At 35.2% G+C, this 15,568-nt stretch overlaps 1 protein-coding gene across 1 annotated transcript in view; it reads left to right on the top strand.

Annotated features, from left to right (window-relative positions):
• suclg2 (succinate-CoA ligase GDP-forming subunit beta) overlaps positions 1–15,568 on the top strand; it is a 131,212-nt gene that overhangs the window by 46,069 nt on the left and 69,575 nt on the right. Inside the window, exons 3-5 of the mRNA XM_056252827.1 lie at positions 8,978–9,077; positions 11,060–11,150; positions 14,475–14,627. Coding sequence (XP_056108802.1) covers positions 8,978–9,077; positions 11,060–11,150; positions 14,475–14,627 — 344 coding nt within the window. The remainder of the gene's footprint in view (positions 1–8,977; positions 9,078–11,059; positions 11,151–14,474; positions 14,628–15,568) is intronic.

Here is a 15,568-nt window from a genome sequence, read left to right as displayed (position 1 = left end):
TTTAACCATGGTTCAAATAAAGTTAAATACATAAATAAAACAATAATAATATTAAAAAAATGAAGCTTTAGGTAAAGTATTTAACCGAGGTCCAAATAAATAAAACAATTAAAAAATAAATAAAGGTCCAAATAAAGATAGATAGATAGATAGATAGATAGATAGATAGATAGATAAAACTTAATGTACAGTGTTTAACCAAGGTCCAAATACAGTCAGATAGATACATAAATGTAATTTATTCAGTTAATCATAACAATTATGTCTCAATCAAACATTGGGTCTTAAAGGAGCTGTATGTAAGAAATTTATTTCAATTAATCATAAAATGGCCCTGAAATGTCACTAGACATTAAGAAATCATGTACATTTCAAATACTTATATCACTGACAACAGTAGTCTGGCCAGGATATTGTCATTTAAAAAGTGCAGTTGCAGCCCTCAACTGATGTTGATGTTGTCATGTTGTGTTTTGGTCTGATGCTCCACCCTCCACCTATCTACCAATCACGAAGTCAGTAATGTTGCGGCATCCGGGTCGCCAGCTCTGCTCTAGTTACCACAGCTGCAGCTCGTCACGTTCCTGCTGGATCCTGCAGCCGATCTGGCAACCTCGAGTCAGGGAGGAGGGGGAGGGGATACACAGCTCTACAGTAATTTGAAAGTGATTGCAGTACTAGTTTTGGCCACAATCTTACATACAGCTCCTTTAATTTTGCTAAACCTGCAGCTATTTCAGCTAGTTAAATCATAGTTATTACTGTTAACTAAAACCTTAAAAGAAATATTATTTGAAATTAAAACCAACAGTAACTGAAATACAATAAAATATAAAACACTTTACTTCAGGTAGTTGCCAAGGAAACATTTCTAATGTTTTCTGTGGAAGTCTCAGGACCGAAAAAATTTCGTCTAATCATTGCATTTGGAATGCAACGATAGGATGTCCTACCTGTCTGTCAACCAATTTATTTCCAGACCTCCGTGCAAACATCACACTGTTTTGTAACACTATACAGAGTTTTACACAGACAGTCACAGAGCACTGAAAACAAACAGCAGCTGCCTTTTACAGTACTCCTGAACCAAAACAACAAGCTTATGCTGCGTTCACACCATGCCATAACCGTAATATACGAGATGGCAACCCGTGACGTTCTTCCCGGAGCTGTTCACGTCCTTGGACTCGGATTTATGTGTTTCTATGTCAAAACTATAAATGCTGAAATGAATCTGCAGCAGTCAGGTGGTGCAAGTATGAGCTCTAAGTTTTTTACGTTCATTAATATTGTAATGTGCTTTGAGACACTTTGAGACACTAATTTAATGCTGTCTCTTTGCAGACTCTGCTGTGTGTGTTCATGTGTTTTGATGGAGGCGTGGCTTTGGAGACACTCTGAAGGGAGGGTGGGATCTCATGCTTTCAAAGCTAGCTTGCTATTGCTAGCCTCTCTTAAATTGCCTACCCTACCTTTAAAGGGGTGATGAACTGAGAAATCAAATTTTCCTTGAGCTTTTGACATCTAAGAGGTCATCATATTATAAGAATATCCTGTAAGTTTCAGAACTGAAAACATCCTTGTTAGTCCAATAAAAGCTTTAATTGACACCAGGCTCAGCAAACGAGTTGTTTTTCAAAGTAGGGAACTATGACGACAAAGAGGATAAAACACCACCCCCACAGAAGAAGATCAACGCCTACTTCAACACGGCCGGTTTAGCCCCGCCCACCGATTCGCACATTACACGAAACTCATTATAATATGCAAAACTGTTATCCACTCACAGCAGTGGGCGTTTACTTCCAAGTCTTCAATGCGAGACGCCCATAAAAACCGAGCGTTTTTGAGCTAGGCTCAAAACTAGGGTAGAAAATAGCCTTTTACCTATTCATTTTGATGTTTTTGAATGTAAAAACCAAGCGAACGTCATAAGTTGACCTCAGACAACAATATAAAAAAAATTAAAAAGCCAGTTCATGACCCCTTTAAGTTGAAGTACTACAATAACTAAAAATAAAACATAATAAAACTATATAGACATAAAAAAAGCTAATAAAAATGTCTAAAACACATAATTAAAACGGTAACTAAAAACATATTTTCATTCAAATAAAACAAATTTTTTTTTTACATCAGTGATGCTAAAATAACACTGGCTATTTTAGCTTCCACTGTGTTCTTTGTAAGAACAAAATGATGAATAAAATGTGCAGCTCTTATAGCTGTTGTTCAAACATGAGAATGGCACTGCAATACAGGACACTTTGCCAACTATAATGTCTTATTTTTGCAACAAAGTGTGAATATACCAACCCACACTACCTAAAAATACATTTTAGTATAAGGTGACAAAATGTGTTTTCTCTTAGTTATTACTTGGCCCATCTCAGCCTCAGACACAGCCCACACAATGTTCACAAACAGCCTGATGTATATTACATTGTACACAAATGTGGCAAAAGCAGGCAGACACGACCTGCACATAAATACTGCTGTTGAAACAAACTCCCATTTGAGGCATTTGTGGTCTGTTGATCTTGAGAAGACCGTATAGATCTTGGAGCTTCAGGCTGTTCCTGGAGAGAAAAACGTCTGGATTAACTTCATATATCATTTTAAGACGTGATTTGATGTGTAGCTTAAGGTTAAACAATCAAAAAGGTAGTTTTCTTTCTTGAAGGCATTTGAAGTGTCACTCTGGTGATGGGTGAATGAAATCGTCAACATGAGTATGTCGAAACTGCAAGGCATTACAAGGTTAGTATTAAAAAAAAAAAAGTGTGTGTGATGTATAAACTCATTTTAAAACCATAAAGCCATGGGCCATGTACTTCCTCCACTTTTTAATTTGCAGCTCACATCATTAATCTATGAGAAATAAGTGGATGCTGTGAGTTAAAGTGCACCATTTGGCATGGGCATTACTCCTGCTCTCGCTAAATAGAGATAATTGACGTGAAGTGATGGATGGCACATAATGTACTGGAATTCTGGATACCATGCAGTACTTGATTTGGTAATGATGATATACAATTATTTCTATGGATATGCATGCAGATGTACTGCTGTTTCTGTACTGCTATATATGTTTTTGTACTTCCATTCGCAATTGTAATACAGGTATTATTCAAAAGCTTGGGCTCAGAGAAATTTTCTTAATATAAAATTAATACTTAATAAAATTATTCAGTAGATAACATTTACAATGTTACAAAAGATAAATGCTGCCCTTTTGAAGTTTCTAAGAAAAGTTCATTAAAAATGCTGAAAAAACATGCATAATGGTTTTATATTAAGCAGCACAACCGTTTTTAACATTGATAATAATATGAAATGTTTCTTGAGCAGCAAATCAGCATATTAGAATGATTTCTGAAGGATCATGTGACACTGAAGACTGGAGTAATGGCGTTCACTGTAGCTTTGCCATCACAGGAATACATTACATTTTAAAATGTTAAAGTTGAAAACAGTTATTTTGTAAGTTTTCAGTTGTACTGTATTTATTTATTTTGGTCAAAAAATGCAGCCTTGGTTGAGCGTAAAATACTTTTTTCATAAACATTAAAACAATCTTATACTGACCTCAACCTTTCGAATGGTTGTATAAATTTAATTATATTGAGTACTTTGTAATGAGGTTAGTGAAGTAAAATCAAAACCATAAAATAAATAATTTGTGTAGTATTTTACAGTGCTTTTATCGTACAAAATGTTAGCATTTTTTACTTGTGTTGTAATGGCGGCAATTTTAATGAGCTATTTTCTTAAACTCAAGTATTTAAAAAAAACAACAACAATTAAGTGATGTAAAATGGCTGGATAAACCTTTCTGTTAAAGCACGTCTGTTGTTCACACAAACAACAGATTTTTGTGTGTGTGTGTGTGTTTATTCATATTGATGTAATTCACATTTCACCACATAAAGAGCTTATAGTTAACAGCTTAGCCTAGTAGCTTAGCAGCTGAATTCACAAAATCCACGTGTTGTTTATGATTGCTGAATTTTCCTACAACTGTATTTATATGGTTGTTCATTAAATCACAAATGCGAACTAATTTTCATCTCCTTTAGAGCATTTTAATTTCTCAATCTCTTTCAGCAGACTTTTTGCATAGCATTGTTGTCCTAACCTTGTAGATGCCTGATTGTTTTATGTTAAGATTTAGGACATCAATTACTTTTCTGGCAATTATGCAACTCCTTAAAGGCATAGTTCGCTCAAAACCCTGAATTACTTTCTTCTGTATAACACAAAAGAAGACCAGCAGATCAAACAGTTTGAGCTACTTTTGACTTCTATTGGAGAGAAAAAAAAAGAAGTAATTTCTCAAAATAACTTCCTTTGATATACAGAAAAAAGTATGTCATACAGGTTTGGAATGAGATGGTGAATCAATTATGACAGAATTTTAATTTATAGGTGTACTATCTCTTTAATCCAACATTAAAGTCACAATGAAATCAAAATGGACAATTCTTGTTTGTTTATGGAGTTGCAGTATTGATTTTTTTTGTGTTTTTGTTTAAGAAGCCGTCTCACTTGGATATACATCACAATAGGAAAGAAAAGACTATCATGAGAAAAGACTTCCTTTCATGTCGACTTTAAGGGTGTTCACACTTGGCAGGTTTGCTTTTATTAAAGTCCCCCTGTGGTGAAAATCAAGCTTTTAAAGTTGTTTATATGTCTACGTGGTGTTTTTAATCTGCTTTAAGACAAACCATGCGCAAATTCATAAGTCAACACCAAAACTGCAGTGAACCAAGGGCAGTCTCAAAAACGCAGTTTGAAATTGCTGGTGTTTCTGACATCACAAACTCCCTTGTAACCAATCACATCAACGTGTGATCATCATCGAGTGGATCTCTGAGCTGGTGTGAGTGAGTGGAGGCGGGGATAATTTGGATATTAATAGAACCGCGGATACTAAAGGCAAGGGCGGTGAGTTATATTCAAGCTATTTTAAGGCATTCTAAACATTTACATGTCATCTTGGTGATCAAAGGTGAGTTTTAAGGGACAAAATGATTGACTACAGTGGGAAATTCTGGTGCTCTGTTAGTAAGGTTCATTTGAATAAGTGTAAACACTGCCATCCGAACCCTGGTGCGCACCAAAAAGCGAACCGAGACTGCTAAAAAGTTGGGTCTCGGTCCTCTTCCAAACAAACTGGTGCGGATTGACCGAAATATGAATGCAACGCAGACTAAAGACATCTAAAGGAACCAAAAGCAGGATGTGATGCCATGAAATGCGACCTAAAAAGGACAGAATGCTCAATCATACTTGTTTTTTCTTGTCATAGGAGTTACGTTGCCCACTAAAGCTCTGTACAGGTGTCGTAAATGTATCATTTTCTTTTTTTTTGGTCCGGATCAAAAGAACCGAGAGAACCGGACTACAAGTGTAAATGCATCTTAACTCCTGTTGACCACTTTTTTTTTTTGACAACTATGTCCCTCATATTGTTCAATCTCAATGTCTCTCTCTCACTCACTCCATATCACTCTCATCTCTGTCTTTCTACAGCGCTCATCACAATTGCAGGAGTTTTTTGTCTAACACTATCAGATCTCTTATCAGGACAGGAGTTGTTTTTGCTAAATCTTCACCCTCTCCAGCCCTCTCCTCAGTTGTTTTGATATATCTCTCTTAGTTTAGATGAAGTGATCCAGCGTCTTCTGTATCTCTGTTTATGCCGCTTCTGCGCTCTTATCCCTCACGGTCGCACACATGATCAATGCTATCAGCTCTGTGTGGCAGTGATAAATTATGCATGCACTCCAGTCAGTGGCTGAGTTGTGGTTTGTGTGAGTCCCAGTGGTGATAGTGAGTCTTAATCAGCACCTAAAGTGTGAGAACTCTTAATGTCCACCCCGAGGGTCATGAAGAGCAGCGTGGCTCTTTAAGAATGACTTATGTGGGATCCATGGCCTTGCGTTTAGCGTACATGCTCCATCATGTTGAGCTGCGGTGCTGTTGTGGATTTAAACCTGAATATCATTCCTCTCTATTATCTTCATCATTTCCTGCCTTGTTGCAAATGTTTTGATTTATTAAAATGTCAAAAATATTACAAATTAAACATATACAATATTGTTCAAAAGTTTGGTGTTGGTAAGATAATTTTTTGTTTTGTTTGGAAAAATCCAGCAATGATGCATTGCATTGATCAAAAGGGACAATAAAGACTTTTGCATTGTTATAAAATATTTATTTTTCAAATTTTGTTCAAATATTTTTTTTTTTTACCTTTCCTTTCATCAAACAATCCTGATTTTTAACAAATATATTAGAATAGAAAACAGTTATTTTAATATTAAATATTATAATATTTAAAAGGATTTATATTATGTATATTATGTATTTTAATATTATAATATTTAAAAGGATTTTTATTATGTATAATATATTACTTATTTTTGACTGTTTTGATTAAAAAATGCAGCCTTGGTGAATATAAGAGACATAAAAATCCTACCAATCACAACCTTTGTTTGTATGAAGTTGGTCCCATTTTACTTAATATATTAACATTTTATAAATGATTATTTATTGATTATTACTTAAGTGTACTTGCAGTGTACTCACCTAAGAAATGACTGGGTAATATAAGGTTACTACATGGGTTAAGGTTAGGTTTAGGGGTAGGTTCAGGGTTAGTAGTTATTACCCAGTTATTGCAATTACTATAATTAGTACATAGCATTTACATGATGGGGAACAGGACTGTAAAATAAAGTGCTACCATTATTTGATACAATGCACTTATTTTTTACATACTTTTCTTTTACATGGTGCTGCTTGTATTGTAAAAATACCTGCATGAAATTACAGCTGTAGGCAACAATTACACTGTTGACCCTTTCCTTACACCTTAACCAACCCTCAAACCTAAAAATAGCACCAAACCTGTCCCTAACCTTCCCGTATCCCACTTCAATATCAGCAAAAGGGTTTTGCAATATAACATTAATACAATAAGTACATTGTAACTAAGATTTGGTCTGATGTAAGTATACATAGTTGTTAAATACACCTAATCTAAAGTGTAACTATAGTCTTCTGCTCAAGCCAAGGAAGGTTATTGAGTTTAGCAAGTTAATGTTTTGATAATTGAATATGCACAAAAATGCAGGTACAATAATCGTCTATACTTTATTTGACTATACGTTGCACCTAAATGTCAACTAACTCTCATTAGAGTATTAGTAGATTTTTAGGGACAGGTTTAAGGTTAGTAGAATAAGATGACCTATACTTGCAAAGTTACTTATAGTCAGTAGAATGTCTGTTGGGGGAGCATCAAAATAATGTGTTAGCAGATATTAATCAGACTCAATTATTGACTCAGAATCAATACTCTAAAGGTGATGATACACAGGGCCACATTTTGAGCAATGTTGCTGGGCAATGTTGCCGTCAACGGGGAACCAGTTGAGACACAGGGCCCACGACCGATCTAAATTATCCAGATAGAAACGTATTGCCCATTTTCAATGGGAAAGTGCCCAAGCAACAATCGCTCGGCAAGATTGCCCAGCAACATTGCTCAAAAAGTTGCCCTGTGTATCATCACCTTAAAGATAGTAGTTGACATATACATAGGAGCAAAGTTACTTACAGTAGTACACAGAATGTCTAAAGGGGACCATCAAAATAAAATACTTCTAATTACACTGACTGAACTACTGTTATCGATACTTTTTCAAGGCTGAATTAAAGTATATTCATAATAAACTTTACTTTCACAGAGCTCTCAACTTTTTCATCTTGCAGGTGCCCCTATTGGTTTACTGCACCTGTCAAATATCTATTCCTCTGGTTTTTCAAAATTGTCTCCCTTCCTTTTTCTTTTTGTCTGAGCTGAGGTGATGAGTCTATCTGGATGCTGTGGGAATGTGACAAGATTTAAACCTCCTCCTCACCCTAAATCGCAAACTTGCAAAAATGTTTGCTTATAAGTTTGACACTAGAGAAGCTTATACGTTTTCTGACACTAGAAAAACTATTTTGACAATTTATTCCCGAACATACAGTACACTTTTTTTGTTTGCTTACTTTTGTTGGTTGTTTATTGATTGTTGTTGTATTAATGTTGAATTACTACACTGAAAAGTATTTGGTGTTGAAACAATTTTCACTCAGAAATTGCAAATTGTAAGTAACACATTGAATGAAATATGAAATTTTACTGTAGAAAAACTTAAGTAAAATGTAAATAAAATAGAAATGCATAATTTATCTATTTGTTTAATAATTATTTAAATACTAGAAATAAGTAAATAATTATTTCATTATTTAAATATTCATTTATTTATTTGTTTTTAGTTAATAAATATTGCAGATTTGTTCTGGGTATATTATTTTACTTTGTTTTTTCCAGCTTACCTTTGGAAAAAGTAAGTCAAATATGTGGATTATAGAACACAATAAATAAATCGCTCACCTTGAGAAAAAGAAAATTCTCTGAGGTCCTTTTAATCTCAGTCACTCTGCTGTCGCTCAACAGTATATGGTCCTTTTCACAAAATTGTATAAAATGATTCATATGCCACAATATTGATCAAATGTTTGTCTCATGACAAGCTATTATTTCCTCATCCGTGTGCTTCCGTCTCAGTGATGTTACCGGGATGAAAGAAATAATAACAAAATTGCTAACCGCTCTGGAAGACGCATCATCAAAACATGCCTGTGGAGATCATCATAATATTTCAAATCAAATTACATCTGAAAACACCTCTTCCGATCTCATATCTTTTTTGCTCGCTTGTTTATCTTTATGTTTGCTGAGATTATGTGTTGTGGTATGAGTAGATACCATAAAACATAAAGGGGAAATGGGACTGTTGCATGCGGGATTTGAACCTGCGTCACCCGCATAAGCACCACAGTGTGTCCGGGGCAAGTTTTTTTTCTTGGCATTTTGGAGCTCTAACCCTTTTTATCCCTTTTGATACTTTAGAAGCGAAGGAGATTGTCCTGAAAGCTCAGATTTTAGCTGGAGGAAGAGGCAAAGGATTGTTCGACAGCGGCCTGAAAGGAGGGGTGCATTTAACAAAAGAGTGAGTACCTGCCCAGACCCATTTTCTGAGAAAGAATAGACCTGCTTTCCAGTCTTTCATTCCTCTCAAACTCATGCCATTGCTTGACATCCTGTATTTCTCACCAAGAAAATAGCGGAGAATATCACGCTGCTCTCAGCATTTGTGATGTTCTTAAAACTCCGTTGTAATGTGGAATGATGGATTCCTCAGCTGAGCAAATTATAAGTGTGATAGAAACTATAAGAATGTTGTGAAAAACCCTTGAGAATGAAGGAGACATGTGAAATATGGCAATCTCTTAAAACTTTACCAGAAAGCCACGAGTTTTCCTCAAGTAGGGACTGATTTATGACTGAATGCCTGCGTCGTGTATCACTGTCACATAGTGTACTTCTGCATTTGGGATGAAGCGAATCGTCCAGAGGAAACGCTCTGAAACGCTGCCTGATTTGTTTTATCTAGCAAATGAGCACATCGCTTTCTGTGTCCCTGAGAAATCGTCCCGAGTTTGCTAGTATGTGTTTCTTAAACAACTGAAACTTTTTTCTTTTTTTTTGGCCTGTATCATTGTTATTAGTAGTAGTACACTAAAAAGATGACAGAAATTTATGAGGAGAGAGATAGGACAACGGTATCAGAATGCCTTGAGACAGATATATGAAATATAAAATAGTCTGGAAAACATGCGTCCACATGCAGTTTCATCCAATATCATCTTGCTAGAGTACTGTACGCAACAATGAACACAGCGTGAGCTCAGCTGCAATGTCTGATCTGTGAAAATTAGATCCGTGAGTGAAAAAGATTCACTGAACATTCAAGATTGTTTATGAATCAGCAGCTTGAATCAAACTTCTGAGTGATCAAATCAAAGTTCTGAGTGACTCCCTCACTGAACCGCAAGTCATTTCTGATTCAAAATTAATCAAGATTAGTTTGTGTGATGTATATTTTAGGTTTGAGAGACTAACATCAGTCTGTTACTGACTGGTTGTTCAAATGACGTGTAATTAAAAATACATATTCACACTATAAAAAATTTAGTTTTGATGTATAAATTAATAGCATTCTATTATTAATAATGCTATTCTAAAAAAGGTTCAAATGTACTCTCTACAAAAAGTGATTGTTTATTTTGTACAGTATATGAAGTCCAATCTTTGTTTTTGTGAGAGCCATAATAAATAAACTTTTTTGTCCCCCCCCCCCAAACAGTGAGAAATATTCTTAGAAAACAGTAATATTTATTAATGATGCAACAATTTTTTTTCTTTTTACCGAAACACTGAAACCAAAATTAAAGTTTTAAGCATGAAAACCAAAAATAGTTTATGTAATAATCAATTAATCATGTTTTTAATAATGAACACTCAAGTAAAAACTAAGTTGTATATAATATTTAAAAATTTATATAAACTTTTTTAATGATATAATTATAATTAACTTCACTTTTACACGGTGCCTGTAATGACTTTAATGACATTTGTTCAAACATGCATTAAGTCATGAAGACAATGGGTTAAGTAAAAATATAGTGAATATTTAATGGTGCATATATTTAGCAAAATGCTCCCCAAGTTCGAAACATAAAAAAAAAATCTCAGCGTTTACATGAGGCATGAAACATTTCAGTAAGTTATACTTTATCTTTCAACGTACCTTCTGATGTTCATTCATGTTTATTTTGTGCTATAACTAGTATACATGGGAAGAGATGATTGATTCACGTTCTACATCGATCTGTCATGCCACATTAAAGATCGGCAAAACCATATTGTTTGAATTTCATTATAAAATTGACATAATTTGAAAGAGTTTGTTTCCTATCAAAAGCAACTAAGCACAAAGCTTATTGCGATTATTTGATGTTATGCGTGCTATGAATTATGTTGCAACACTAATGCTTACAGATACATATATTAGAAGTATTTGTCATTTGAAAGCTGCGTGAAACAGTCGTACTGTAGTAAATTAAAACGATAAGCATATCTCTGTTTCAGTCCTGCTGTTGTTGGAGAGTTGGCTGGTAAGATGCTCGGCTTCAATCTGACCACCAAACAGACCCCTAAGGAAGGAGTGAAAGTAAAAACGGTACGGAGGAGAGCACCTTGTTTATCTCAGGCATAATTTCTTCTTTTTAACGTTGTTTCCACTGAATAAATAATCGCTTTTGGACTTGGAAGTGAAATTCTCTCTCTCTTTCTCTCTCTCTCTCTCTCTCTACTCTCCTTGACTTCTTGGCTTCAGGACAAAGCTGTATCATCCTGTTCCATTTAAATATGCTCTATTTTTAAGAAACCTTCTTTTACAATTAGCTTAGGTTTGGTGTCATAGGTCATTGAGATGAATAAACCATTTGAGTCAGATCTCGGTGTGCAGGGAATGTTGGTAAACAGGCATTTCCATGCGTCACTAACTAGCAGAAATATCATTTTCTTCCCTCTTTCTCTGCTTCTCTCTATGCCTGACACCCACACAGATGGCGTTCTCCTACAACCACCCCGTATGTTTATCACTGTTTATCTCCCTCTCCCTCAGGAGGTAATGATGGCTTCCTGCGCTTAGCATGTGTTTGTCCTCTCTTCTTTAAACACAACTTAGAGCTCCCCATCATCACTCGCTTTTACTCCCGCCAACCTCTCTCACGCGACCGCCAAAAAACTTTCTGCATAAGGACGCCATCACATTTTTATCATTTTCCTGAAACAGCCATGGGGGGTGGAAGTGCACGGCTGAAAGAGTAGGACAGATTCATAAGGGAGGTGGTGAGGAGGAATCATAAGGGAGGTGGTGAGGAGGAACAGAGGTGGCATACAAACAAAAACTAAATAAATGCTTTGAAAATGCCAGCTCGAGCGTGCGGCATCCCCCCACAAACTTCTCTCACTGCATTTGAGAGCGTGTCACATTTGCTATTCAAGAGCCCTCTGGTTTCCTTCTCACATGGATGCGTTATTGTATAATGAGGTTTTCCTCATGAATTCAGTATCGGTTTATTGAGAAGAAAATATGTTTTGTAAAATTGGTGCCCTTCTCTAAGCCTTCAGAAGTTGTTGTTATACTTAATCGCAGCAATATATGAGTGAAAAGTTTGCTAGTGAAATGCAATTACACATTGCGAATATCAAAAAGGCTAGTATATACAGTACATAAACAAAGTACAATGTATTATGCTACCGTTCAAAAGTTTTCAATTTCAGATAAATGCTGTTGTTTTGAACATTAGACATCCCCCAACACAAATATTCCTGGGGGAATAAAATAGAATAAGATGTTTCAAAAATAAGAAATGTTTCTTGAGCAGCAAATTGGCATTTTAGAATGATTTCTGAAGGATCATGTGACACTGAAGACTGGAGTAATGATGCTGAAAATTCAGCTTTTTCATCACAGGAATAAATAGCATTTTAAAAAATATTAAAATAGAAAACAGAACTTCTTTCAAATACCATTTTGGTTGAAATAAATACATAAATATTAAAATATGTATTAAATAGAGTTTTTTTTCCCCTCTATAGCTCTCAGCCCTATAGGGGTTTGAAAATGGATGAGAGTTTGAATATTAGTTGTGTTAAAAGGATGTCATTGTGTTGTCAGTCTCAGAGAGGAATGCCGTCAATGTGCCGTGTTTCACTCAGGTCTTGTTGGCCTTCTCTGTCTTTTCTGCTGTAATAGACTGAGAAGCATAGAAATAGAGTAAAGGATAAAATAGATGGAAGGATGATGTTGGAAATAGAATGAACAGAGATGCTAACGTTTGCCTCTTGTTGCCTCCTTCTCAAGCTGAAAAGGATAAAAATGGACATAGGTGCTGGAGATTGGAATGTAGGGTAAACTGGGACAAATGTAATACGCTACTTCTTCTTTTTTTTTTTTTTTTTTTTTTAGTCGCAAGTAAGAGTTATGACACTTTCAACACATGCTCAGTAGAGTTCTTGCTTAGTAATTTAAAGGCACAATATGTAAGATTTTTGCATTAAAATATCCAAAAACCACTAGCATAGTTTTAAATATTTTGTTCAATTGTGTACTTGCATTATAGGCTACCGAATGTTTCCAACGATGTTTAAATCCAGAGAAATTCACAGTTTTAACCAGTGTAACAGCCCGTTGTCATTGTGTCGCCTGTCAATGGCGTCACATCCGTGTTACCCTCGATTTCTGGTTTTACTTCTGTAAAAACCATGGAAACACCAAAGTCCTTTTAATATATTATGCGTTTTATTAGACAGGTGAGCTGTTTGGATACCTTTATCGACAGAAAATGAATCATTGTTATAAAGCTCAACTCTCTTTTCTTGATTTACCACGAGCAACATGTTTGTACCATGCCTAAAAGTAACAGTGATACAGCGTTTTCCTTGCCATACAGTATATTTTAAAATTAACTACATGCCATTTAGCAACACAAGTTATCCAGCTTTTATTAATAATATTCTAATATCGATCTAGCTTAAGTGTGTCATACCAGCCACCGAGCGAATGCACAGAGTAACGTTATAACAACTTTCAACACACTCAAATGTATTGAGTAGTAAGTAAAAAAGCGCTGTTACCCCACAATTTTAATTTGTCAAATAAAGTGACCTGTATGAGTAGTTATTCAGCACTTGTGGCTATTTCATTAGAATGAGATCAAATGATGTGAATTTAAGTGATCAAATGTAACAAATTTCAGGTTCAGGAAAGGAGGCGGGAACCAGCAAACGTTAAATATAGACATAAACAACATAATGAAAGAAGCAGCAGCGTACAACTACAACATATAAGCATAATAAATACAGCAACGTAAAATGTCCCAGGCCGGGTTCTCTCTCACCACTCGAGGCCGGTGTGTTGTGCAGGTTTCTCTCATTAGCATTCGCTAATTGTTATTGTTTTGAATAAGCGACCTCTAGCGGCAAAACTTGTATTCTGTGTCTTAAATGTATTTAATCAATTATTTTTATTGTTGTTTTGTTTTGTTTTTAGCCTTTGCGCCTTTTATTTGACAGTGTAGAGGCGACAGAAACCTAATGGTGAGAAAGCATGTTTCCATGGGGAAATAAGATTGTACTGTGTTGCGGGCGAAACTCAAACTTACGAACACCTACACCACACCTCTGTCTTCCCTTGCTTTTCTTCATCCATCCTTCCCTCATCCTCTTTTGTGTCACTTCCTTCCCATCACTCCTCCATTTTTATTAGTTGTCATTTCAACCCTGTTATTGGTGGTTCTCTCCTTATCCACTTGCCATCTCTCATTGAGTTTAATGATGGCTGATTATCTTGTATTAGAGGTAGCAGCAGTGGCCTGCAGCCAGTAAACTTGTGCCCTGCTTCAAAAAACCAGTGTCTGTTGATACACCATAATGAATAGATAGCACACAATGATGAATCGCCGTCTCACCTGGTGGATGTGTTTGTGCTGAGCAGGTGATGGTTGCAGAAGCTCTGGATATCTCCAGGGAAACATATTTCGCCATCCTGATGGACCGCTCCTGTAATGGACCAGTGATGGTGGGAAGCCCTCAGGGTGGTGTGGACATAGAGGAAGTGGCTGCAACCACACCAGAGCTCATCTTCAAGGTATCTCACTTATATCTGACTGAAACGGATTTCAAGGGTGTAGGAGTTGAGTTTCTTTGAGATTTTGTGCTAAAGGGGTGTATTTTCTTCTTGATGTTTCGAACTAAACTTCCTTATAGAAAAAAGCCACATAAATCTATTTATAGAAACAAAATATAGAATTAGAAGAATGTTATGTATATATGTATATGTATATCTGATAAAGCCAAATCCTTCACTAAGCTGCATTTAAGTTGTTTTTGACACTTTTTTTTTTACTTTTGTACAAAACACTTTTTTTGTTAATACAATACACTTACAAATTTAGTTTATCTCTATAAAGATATTTATGTATTAAAATGTATTATGAAATCTACCATGAAAGTCTTACAAAAGTATGAAATATTGTGACATCTATGAAAAATGGATGAAATGTAAATTCTGCAAATGTTTTGCAAGAGTACTAAATTCCCTGACAAAAAAAGTATTACAATTGTATGAAATACAAAAGTAGTACAAAATCTACAAAACTGTTACATAAAATCAAAATATAAAAATTTTTGTATGAAAGCATTATGAAATGATTCATGAAAGTGTTACCAAAGTTAGAAATATTTAAAAATATATGGACTTATTATAAATGTAGGAAATATGAAAGTATAATAAAATCTTCAAAACTGAAGGTTTCAAAAGTGTAAAAATATAAAGCTTTTTGTGGACATATGGCATATAAATGGTTTAAAAACTCACGAAAGTGTTACAAAGTATGAGATGTGACAAAATCTGTAGAAGTATCACAAAACTAAAGCCATCAAAATGTCATGGAAATTATTTTGTCAAAAAGGATGCTCACCCTTGTGTTTACACACAAGTCTTAAATGCAAAGCTGCAAAAAAACAAAGGGTTTATTTCTAAGGGTCAGAGAGAGGATACTTGCCTAAAAACATGCCTACCCTTATAAG

Source organism: Rhinichthys klamathensis, unplaced genomic scaffold (genome assembly GCF_029890125.1).
Source record: "Rhinichthys klamathensis goyatoka isolate OS25496 unplaced genomic scaffold, OSU_Roscu_1.1 h1tg000098l_1, whole genome shotgun sequence".
Lineage (NCBI taxonomy): Eukaryota > Metazoa > Chordata > Actinopteri > Cypriniformes > Leuciscidae > Rhinichthys > Rhinichthys klamathensis.
Note: the sequence above shows the minus strand (reverse complement) of the source record. Positions and strands in the feature narration are given on the sequence as shown.